The 11,269-nt window shown below is 40.7% G+C and overlaps 1 protein-coding gene across 1 annotated transcript in view; it reads right to left on the bottom strand.

The window, feature by feature from the left end:
* Positions 1–7,554, bottom strand: part of ca16b (carbonic anhydrase XVI b) — a 108,155-nt gene extending 100,601 nt beyond the window's left edge. The window contains exon 1 of the mRNA XM_053315429.1: positions 6,858–7,554. Within this exon, the coding sequence (XP_053171404.1) occupies positions 6,858–6,945 (88 nt within the window). The 5' untranslated portion in view covers positions 6,946–7,554. The remainder of the gene's footprint in view (positions 1–6,857) is intronic.
* Positions 7,555–11,269: the final 3,715 nt, after the last annotated feature.

Below are 11,269 nucleotides of genomic sequence, written 5' to 3' on the forward strand. Positions count from 1 at the left end.
AATGAATCCTCAGGCATTTGTCAAAGATGGTCTCAATTTCGGCACGTAGTTGGTCAAGTGGTTAGAGCGCATGCCATATACACTAGAGTTGTTCCGATTCTGATACCAGTATCGGAAATGCCGACGATACTGCCAAAAATGCTGGCGTCGGTATCGGCGAGTACTGGAGTCCAGGCACCGATCCAATACCACGTAATTTATTAGAAATAGGATTCTATTTACTGGTTAGCTCCGTTAGCTCTGACACACTTCTGTTGTAGGCTTTAACCTGAGCCAGGCTTTACCACAGTGATAATCATATCACAATCATGCAGGCGTAGTATGATTTTTTTTTTTTTTTTTTTTTTTTAAACACACTGGTATCGGTATCGGGAGGAGAAAAACGGTATCGGAACATCTCTAATATACACAGCCAACCCCAGGTTCGAATCCTGGTCGGAGGTCATTTGATGCATGTCACACCCCCCCCTCTCTCCCATGTTTCCTGTTGGTCTACTGCTAAATAAAGGCGTCTATGCCAACAAAATCTTTTTTTAAAAAGTTAGTCTCAATTTCTAGGCAGCCTTCCTTGCCCTAAAGAAATGCTGTTTCTACTTACCTTCAGGGGACTTTAAATGTTGTATATTTAAAATAATTACCCCAATGTTTCACAACAGTGTTGCAGCAAAGACAAAATGTTCTGTTTTTACAATCTATTGTGCAGCAATAGTAAAAGGTTATTTAAGGCAAATTAAAACATTTTTTCACAGCTGATCAATTGAAGTAAACATGCTGAGGTGTGTTTCCCAAACCACAATGGTGGTCAGTGCTGTACGCACGACCACTGTTTCAAACATTATATTCAAAAATTATTAAAAACAAAACTGAACTGTTTCTTCAGTATAGATCGACAGACATATAGAGATGTCCCACTAAAGCTTTCCCCGATCCGAGTCAATTAATATGAAGTATCTACCAATACTGAGTCCCCATACAGAGCTTGTATTTTCATAGATAAAAACAGCTGCACAGTGGACACGACAGGTACATTAAAGTTAATAAAAATCAATCTAATGTATATGCTTGACAACTGAATAGCTCTGCAATGCATTATGAAAAAAAGTGCCAGCACCCTGTCTGGAATGTAGTGTTGAGAGGGTAGGGCATACTGTGCCTCCAAAAGCTCCAGAAGACGGCAAAAACCTGCATTGTCTACCATAGCGATGGGTTGGTCATCCAAAGCGATGAATTCAATTACCCTCTCTCTAATCTTTTTGGCCTTGTCGCTGTCTCGAGGAAATTTCTCTCCCCTTTTTTAAAGTATCGTCCAGTGTTTGCTGCTTCGGTGCAGCCCCTGCCTGAATTACCTGGGTGAACTCACAGCATTCATTCAGGCATTACAGACATTATAAGTGGATGTTGGACTGCTTTCGTTTTCCAATTTAAAACATTTCCACACTGCAGAAAGTTTAGCCGCAGGTATGCCACAGTACGCTTCTGCGTACTGCCTCAAACTGTGCTCTCCATTTACGACACCTGTGTGACAGCTGATGTAAAACAAAGGGCTGGGTTTAGGTTATTGCTAAATATAGCCGATACCGATCAGTTAAAAATGCCTTGATCTTTGAGATCAAGTTGGGACATCCCTACAAATAGATAAGGTAATCATTAAATTAGAAAGCAACGAGATAAGGATGAGCATCGCTTGCCAAAGGATAAACAGCAAATTATCTGCACAGGAGTGAAAAGTGATTACAGTTGCAGTGTGTCCCCCATCGGACCATTTAGTGGGTGGTACAGGCAGCTGGTGGGGAGACCAACAAATAACAGTGCTCTGTGCTTATCCATGATCTAGACAGAGCATATGCTACTAATGCTATTTTAAAACCAGCAGAAAGTAAATTGTACAGTCTTGGGTCAGTACTGTATATACTGAACCAATTATCTGGAGAAGGTAGAGGAGGGTTTGATGATAATGATGCTGCTGACAACATCAGTGATGTCCAGACAGTTGGCATCCTGCTGGCACAGCAGTACATCAGGACCTCATTAACAACATTAATAACATGTTTGCTCGCTAATATTCTATTTGCAACAGGCAGAAAATTGGCAATTATTATCAAATAAGCCATAATAATTAGAATTTCTGTCCGTTGTGGTCCTATTGTCCATTACCAATCCACACACTTAATTATTTTTTTGAATAGCCACATTGACTTAAACTTGCAATAATTTCCTCATTACTTATGTAATGCAATTGGGATGATTTCTATTATTAATGACAAGCTGTACCTCCAAGGACAGCTTCAGAGCTGCAAATCCAACCTCACAACTTTAACAGTGGTTGTAAGCATTTTTCTGAGGTACGGTTTTGAGAAACACCACAACTCCTGATGTTCTTCACACAGGACTTATCACTGTTTCATTATAGGGAATTAATGTTTGGAAAATAAATTCCAGGACACAAGCTATCTCTGAAAAGGGACATGTAAGGCTGCTTTTCTAAATTGAGCTGGGTGATCATCATTAACATCTCACATCTCCACAAGCAAAACAAATCTCTTAGATATCATGAAAATTAGGTCAATTTGATCTCTACATCTTTAAATTCAGTATGCACTGATTTAAGATAGGATATAAGTCCCCTTCCATTTAAATCTCTCATTTTCGTGTTAAAACAACGGTTTAGCAATACTGTCTACGACATAAAATCTATATTTATACTAAAAAGATTTAGGTCACATATCCTAAAACAAAAGGTGAATGCAACTCGCGACAGTGCACAAGTAGTTAAATTGGATTTATCTTCCACCACCTTCTTACTAGTCTGCCAGTCAGCCTCTATCGTCTCTCTGCTGTGTGTCAGACGTCTGGCAAGGTATGCCATATGAAAAAACTAAGCTGAGTTTGGGGCTTGTAAGGCTGCAAGTCAATAAAGCTACAAACTGAGGACGTGGAAGCATGGAACTGGGGGATTTTGGGGCAGAGGGGGGTGACTCAGAGAGGAACCATTCTCCTGTGTTACATCACTGCTGTTTCACTATGGGGGATGATTGGTGCCACAGAGGAGTAGAGACATAAAATAAACTTGGGGTGCACACTAACTAGTGTTACAGTACAGTACCTCCAGTTGCCACAATGTTAACATCAGCATATGATGAAATTTTAAGATGTGTATTTAAATGGGTAAGAATAAGACAGACTATGTATTTTAAAAAGGTACTACTATATTATTGGTTGATATCAGGATTTGCATATGTCAGCTGATAATAAGGGCAGGAATATTTGGGAATCTCACAATTCAATTAGATTTATATTCTCTGTATCATGATCCAAGTCAGAATCAATTCTTCATTCAATCAATAAAAAAGGGGGTACTAGAATCTTACTCCAGTTCACCAGAGCACCAAACCATTCACTCATCTCCTTAGTCCACCATAAAGCCTCAGTAGTGAAACATCTCATATCTCTTGGAAATAGAAGCTGGCCTACGTTTTTTGGAGTATGGGGGGAAAAGAAAAAAGAAAAAAAAGAGAGAGAAAGAGAGATCTCCTGTTCTGTTACGTTCTGTCCTATCCACAACTCTGTACAGGTGCAGGGCTTTTTTCTTCATCCTGCCAGACTTAAAGTGTGCGTTTGTCAGATGGCTCTTTTCCAATTACTGGAGTTCGGTGTGCCACTTCACTAAGGTTAATTTCCGGGTGATGGCATATAAAGTTTTAAATAATTTGCTTTCATTCCGCAAAGCCAATTATGAAATGATGAAAATGCGCCCAAGCACTTTACTTCTTTAAAAGATGAACTACGTAATAACTCTAATGTGCACATGTTGTACTCCGTCTAGGTGCTCCACTGTGGTCTCGCAGCTGAGATCAGTTCCTTTATAATATTCAATATACGAAGACTCTTTTGTTTTTACAGTTACAGAGCTGCCTGCTTCTCTATATAATATTTAAGAGTTCATTCATATCAAAATATAAATAACAGAGAGAGAAAACATGAACTTTTGGTTCTGGTCTGGTCTGGCTCCGCTCCGGCACGGCGGCGGATCCAATCGGTTTCCATTCTAGTCAATGCGTGTACTTCCACCGGCTGTGGAACGGCTGTGGAACGGCTCCGTCATGGCTGCGGCACGGCTCCGGCAGTCCAGAGGCCTCCGGAGCACAGAGCTTCTATTTTTGCCGTATGCCGGATCATGGTGCAGTAATTCAGCACAGAGCAGATCGTGGGGGCCAGGAAGTCAAGCACAAATACAAAATAAAAACGTCCGATTTCAAAATAAAATATGATCCACCGTGAACATCACATATTTCCCAGCACTACAACTTGAAAACGATAAGGCAGATCAACAGGTCACCACCCCTACTACTCCTCTGAATGGATGTGTTGGTTTTGTGGTTATCTATATAGAAAGTACATCCCGCTATATCGCGCAATTATCCGTGAATTCGGGAGATCTTGTGGGTCCTCACGGCTCCCTATACCCGCCGGAGCCGGGCGAAGCCACAACACAGACGGAGGTGGTGAGTGCTGACGGACAGTGGAGGACGGAGCCAGAACGCAGCGCAGTCGTTCCGGAGCGGATCCAGTGGAATTTAGGTGTTATCCATTTTCCTGTGCTGCCTTCAGTGCTCCTTTGGGCTCCCATATAAATACTCAACCCGCTCTCATCCCAGGTCATCAAATAATGACATTTTGTCACATCCCTTTGGGCATCTCATGTAGATGCACAAGAATCCTTTGGCATCTGTAGCGACACAACCAGGCTTTCAACCAAATCCAATGTAGACCAATCTTCGATAATATTACACTATCAGAGCAACTGGTGTGTTCTGGTTAGTTTCAGGCCCAAAAACACGTGGTTAGGTTTAGGGAAATATCGTGGTGTGGGTTAAAATGATCACTTGAAACCTTATTATAGTAACAGTGAAGATCATGGCAAAAAAACTGACCCCAGTTGCCATTGGAAAAGCCACACTTGCAGTTGGAAGCAGGAGGTGAACAGGAATTTTCTGCAGCAAAGACCACTTTTTGCCATCTAACTACCAAGTCATCCACCCACCCCACCTCCTAGGAATGTGTCAACTTATATAGACATCATCAGCCTCAAGGCATCTAATAATGAAACAGGCGGATTTTCATTGGAGTCAGTTAAAAGACCGGTGTGTCTCTTTTACAGGTGCTAAAGGGTGCTTTGTCTGTCAGTATCAGATGCCAAGGGGCATGACGAATCGTCAGTATTTGACACCATGGGAATAAGAACAGGCTGATATACTCTGCTGCTTTTTAATCCTGCTTTGTCACTGTTTTACTCTTTAATACATTCAAGCCCTCGCCAAACAAATTCACACAACGCTGATTAAACCTTCTGAATAAATCTCTCTGTACTCTCTGTACTACTATACAGAGTTTTGGAAATCTCATGTCAGGCACAACATTGCCATGCTGGCCATATGGCCGTTAATCGTGCAGATTTCCAAATGTTATAGGACCAAATGGAGCAAATTCTGAAAATGAAATGAGTCATTTTGTAGTGGTTGTGTGACGCTCAAAACAAGTTGTCGTTTTACGGCCAGTGGTGTGACGTCAATCAGGCATACTGGGAGGAATCTGGGTGGGCCATCAAAAAAATACAGTTTTGGGCCAGTGGATCATCAATCCATTTTTATCTGCACCCTCTGTATGTCTGTCATTCTGAGTGCGTATAAGAGCATGCTGCATGCCTGTGCCAGGCAATGGCAGCTGAGCCCTTCACTCTCACTGCCGGAAGGGGAGACAAAAGTCCCCCACTTTAACTTTAATTTACTTGTCTTAACCAGTTGTTTTAGCTCAAGCCGTTACCCATCATACTCCATGACTCAATTATTACTGATCAATTCAGAGGTATTTTAACCATGGTCACATACTTTATTCAGATAGCAAAAGTAGTGATAGGTACCAACAATGGAAATAGAAGTTATTTCCATAAGGTATTGTGATTGCTTATATACTACTAGACACCAGTAGACTATGAATCTGACTGTATGGCACTAACCTGTCGATAGATATTTATCCATGAACATTTTTTCATAGTTGAACCTAGAGTGCAAAACATGGGTCACTGATTTCGACAAGCCATTAGCTAAGCTTCCTGGACTACAGTTTTGCTCTTGTGGCATTAATCGCCCCTCATACATGCCCATCCATCTACTGTACGAGCCAACAGCGCTAACTATCGCCCTCATCCTCGTTCCTACCTACGCACATGACAGCAAGCATACTCACAGAATTATACCTCCACATAACCCAAATGTACAACTACAGCAACCCTGTAATAACCCGGACGCCATAAGCAAAGCAACAAAACTACAAGCTGACCGAGAACAATCCCGGAAATTCCACAGCAGATAAGTGATAAAGTAGAGTAAGTGTGGACCCTTAATAAGTGCCTACAGGAATGTTATAGTGCATTTCTTTGGATGTATGCATGCTTGAGGCTGCTCCATGTCCTATGAATATTCAATGTTATGTTGTGGGTAAACATGACAAACGGCTGGGGTCAAACAGGAGCTGCAGCAGGACCACCAGAGCCAGGACTAAGCGTTAAACCTGGGAGGATTATTTTGCGCCATGGTTAAACTGAATAATCAATAACATGCACACAAATCAGTGGAGGCTAAACGTGTCGGTGTTTAACACAACCATTGGGCGTGAAACTCGGCTCAGCCCTAACCATTAGTGGAAACCAGACGACACGTTGCATGTGAAAAACTAAATTAATTCATTCACCAAAACTCGCTTGTGCCATTGATAATAAAAAAAAAGGGGGGGGGGGGGTAGTGGACACTCAGTAGTTAGGCTCAAATATATGATGGCTCAACCGTTTTGCAAGTACTTACCAGGATGACAGTCTGTGTGTTTGGGCAAGGTTAAAAAAAGCATTAAGGATAAAATCCACCAGTAACTCGGTTCCCGTATTCTCCGCATGTTAGACTACTCATCGAGAGCAACAAGGAGGAGGAGGAGGAGGAGGAGGAAGGAAGGACAAAGTTTTTCAGTCTTTTTTCTCTTCTTAAAGAAAAAAAAATCACATACACATGAGCGAAGACTGAAGCGAAGTCGACACACAAGCCACGAAGCACCAAATAAATCGTTTTGCAGTTCGGCTACACAGTCTCTGCTTTTAGCTTTTGTGTTGAGTTGCTTCTTTTTTTTTTCCTTTTTAAAAAGACAAACGTATTCGCCTCCAGTCCGAGCAAAGGCTGCTTTCTGCTTCGAGGAATAAAACGTTACGCACACTACGGCTGTGCAAAAGCAGTTCAAAATGTGTTGTTGGACTCCTCCGTGCCTGTAGCGGGCTTCCAGATAGCGACATTCCCGAAGTGTAGAGGGGTCAATCGGCGATCAATCGCTGTCTTTAACTACAGAGGGAAGACAAAAAAAAGTAGTCGGATATTATTGATTTCACGTGCTCATTATTAAGTGATTATCCGTGGCGTCAGCGTGGCGAAAGGCAATTCACAATGCGAAGAAAAGTGGTGCTGGAAATGTCCCATTCTTCCATCCAGGAAGTAGACTAGCGGTCAGGCATGCATGGTTATCTGGCCACTGGTCCCATCCTACCGGACAGGCTGTGTGTGTGTGTGAGTGAGAGAGAGACAGAGAGAGAGAGAGAGAGAGAGAGAGAGAGAGAGAGTCTACACGGGGCGGGAGCAGTGGAGGGAGGGGAGGCGCTTCTTGGATTTGCTGAATGCAAAATGACTCGGATCGGACTTTGAGGCTGGTCCCTGTTTATACGGTGCTATGATATTAAGACTCCAGAAATCAATGATGTCAGATTGTTTAGTCACCAGGTCCACACTGGACTCCTCTGCCTCTTTTCTTTTCTTCAAATGTTGCCCCTAACATGTTGCCTCAGACGTGATGAAATTCTGATATTACAAGCTAATCTATCTGAAGCTGATAATACAAATATTATCTTGCTGAGAACAGTTGAGAATTTATATTGGATTGAAGCCTTCACTCAGAGGAAAGATAAAACAGCCACCCTGCTAAATCCACTGATTCCAACCTCCACCCTGTCATCTCACTGTTTTGTTGCTTCCTCCCAGGCCCCATTATTAAAATCACCCTCCTGTGGTCACACAGCCATGTCCCTTTGCCTCCTGCTGGCAGGACTGTGAATGGAATACTTTAGCAGTAATCATCACCTGGAATATCATCATATATGAGTGTGTACTGATTGGAGAATTATGCATCTACCGGTGACACTCCCTTAGGTAAATGTGTAGTCAATAGTGTTCTTGCAGGACTATCCAGCTGGACATTTAATTTGAGGAATCTGATTAAATTTCTCATTTAATTACCCAGTTCTCTGCAGGACCATTGAGGACAGTCACAAGGGCCCTTTGCTTTTAATGTCGACCATCTGCTTCCTCTCCAAAATGCCTACCTTTTCAAAGCGTCCACAGCCTCGTGGGCATCCTCTCACAATCCTCCAGGCTGCACTACCTCTACACCACCATGATTAACAATACTCCAGACCTGACTTGTTTCTGACTGATTAATTTCAATTAACATAAAAATGTCTGAATACATTTCTCTTTTTTTTCTGTCTTGTTCTGTCACGTAACCTAACAGGGTGGACAACTGATTCCTAACTCCTAAATGGCCCTGTTAATTAATGATTCATCATGCAGAACCCACAACAGTGTATTGTTAAATGTTCAGTATGAAATAGACACAATATAGTGGCCTCAATGTGTAGAAGTGCAGGTCCACTTAACTTCTGTAAATGAAGTTAACTGAAGCTGCTGTTAGTGCTTATGTACATGAATAATAAATGTAAATTATACATTTATTAGGATAAGTATCAGATTTTCATATTGTATATTCAGTTTTGATAGAGTGATTCTTACTCAGCTTTCAAAACACATCTTGCATTTTCTCAGTTGAATATGCACAGGTGAATATGTTGTATGGAGCTGAAACAATAAGTCAGTTATCATTTACCTTTATCACAAAAAAAGAAAACATCAATTTCCAGCTTAGTTGCAAGGATTTGCTGCTTTTCTGATAGTCTGACAGTCTTCGGTGATAGTAAATCGATTATCGCAATAATCGCAATCGATTATTTAAAGATGTACCCTTGGACTCTGAATGGACTATTTTCAAGCATTTTAAAGAGCAAACCACTCAAAAAGTTATTATATTATATTAATTAAATGATACTGAAAATAACTGTCACCCAAATGCTATAGTAAAAACATGATCAAGCGGTGGTCTGTGAGTGTCCTCTCTTGCTACTGTTTCAGTAAATCACCTTTCATGTGCTGGTAAATATGCAACCTTGAAAAATGAAGAATAGTGCATACTGTACAGTACAGTACTTTCCTCCCTTTCTTTTCTTTTTTCAAACTGTGCCTTGCAGCATGATATGATCCAGGCTTATAGATTTAATTAAAAGGATCTAAGTGTTGCACAAACTAAATAAAATAGAGGACTGCCATGTTCTAAATCTTAACTTGGGGATATTAAAAACATAATATAGACAAGAAGTTCTTCATCATAGTGTTTTTTTGCAGACTTGTAATTTCGTGGTTGCATCTGTGCTCTTGCTCGAATTCAATTTTCACCTGAACAGTAACGCTTATTAGCCTTCCCCACATGTGGAATAAGGGAATAGGCAATAAATTATAATTAATAATACAACACATTCATGCCATCCAACCTGTGAGTCTGAAAAATGCACTCAGGTGATAGTGTAGTAATTTGGTCAGAGTCATGCTCTTTCATGCAGAACCACTGCATTTGGCTCCCTGATAGTTGCAAACACATAAAAGCAATCACGGCCAACATAGTGTAAAATGAGTCATGACCATTACTTTTTTCTATCGTAAAAGCATCGCACAGAGCTGCTCACCAGGACCTTGAAAAATCAACGAAGCCCCCAAAACTACCCTCCACTTCCCACAGTATTTCTTTCACTTTCTTAGTTTCATGAGGCATTTGCAATGTGTGCTGTGACATTTGACATTCTAATCTTTTCCACCCTTTGGGAGTCGAAACCCTAAAGGCATCCTAACACTCTCTCTGACAGCTAAATTGTGCCTCAGATTAAAAGAAGAAAAAAAAAGTAGCTGAGATATATATGATTCATGTGAGTCCAGCCATGACACCAGCATTGTCCCAGGGCATCTCTTTCCTCTTTGTCTTTAAGTGGTTTGAGAATCACACTTGTATTATTTTTTCAAACACATTTCACATGTTGACAGTTGGTACATAATGTACGACTGTGTGCATCAATTATGTAATGCAATTCAGGCTATGACCATATATAATTTATTTGATTCTCAATCTCCTACATTATTTAATCCAAAGCTATTTTTGTCATTATTACTCTCCCCAAATAGTTTTATCTTTTGTTGGTCTGTCCTCTAGTTCTCCTCATCACGTGTCATGTTTCTGCACTGAATCTACTCTACTTTAATGCTTCAGGAAGGTGTCTGTCAGCCAGGGCATGACAACCTTATAAAGGTTAGCAGTCTAAAGCACGCCAGCCAAATAAATGTTTTTTTCTTCTCTTAAAAAACATCAAAATGTCAAAGAAGTTTGACACACTTCAGCAGCGTTACAAACTGCGATCTTCCTGTCCAGCAGGTTCTTTCCTTTTTGATTTGTGAAAGATTTGGTTCTGTTATGTTAACATTAGATCTATTATAATTATTATATTATAAACAAATAATACTCATCCTTTTGCAGTGCAGTTGAGTTCAGAGCTGATAATAGGCTCTGCAACTACTGACTTTTGATTCAAAGATTAAAGGACCAGTGTTTTGCATCTTTCTGTTGATCTACGGAAATTAAGTGTATGTGGAATAACTGCCAGCCATTTTAATGCATTTTTGCTGCCTTACTGGCAATCACTAGATTAATTTAATGTCGTTATGGCATAATAGGCAACTTAATCCAGTACAAAGAATATCATGATTTTAGTGTATTTTTTCTGCGTGTGAAATGCCTAGAGAGGTTTGAAAAGTCTGCCTGTGTGGTGCATTCACATGCTATGGGAAGTGGAAGTCAGTTGCCAAACAGGAATGCATGCATGATTAATGCTGAAAGAAAAGTGTGAAGACAGTCAAGCAAATAGGCCGACACATTGCAATGTGAATTTTGTTGGATTTCAGCAGCCAGCTAAAGCTGGGATATTGAATATGCTCATGAGTCCTCTCGGGGATTTAGGGTATGAATTTTACTTTTTTTGATCGGGCATGAAAACAAACTTGCCCATGGGAACAGAAGGGCGTCAATA

Source organism: Scomber japonicus, chromosome 3 (assembly GCF_027409825.1).
Source record: "Scomber japonicus isolate fScoJap1 chromosome 3, fScoJap1.pri, whole genome shotgun sequence".
Classification (NCBI taxonomy): Eukaryota; Metazoa; Chordata; class Actinopteri; order Scombriformes; family Scombridae; genus Scomber; species Scomber japonicus.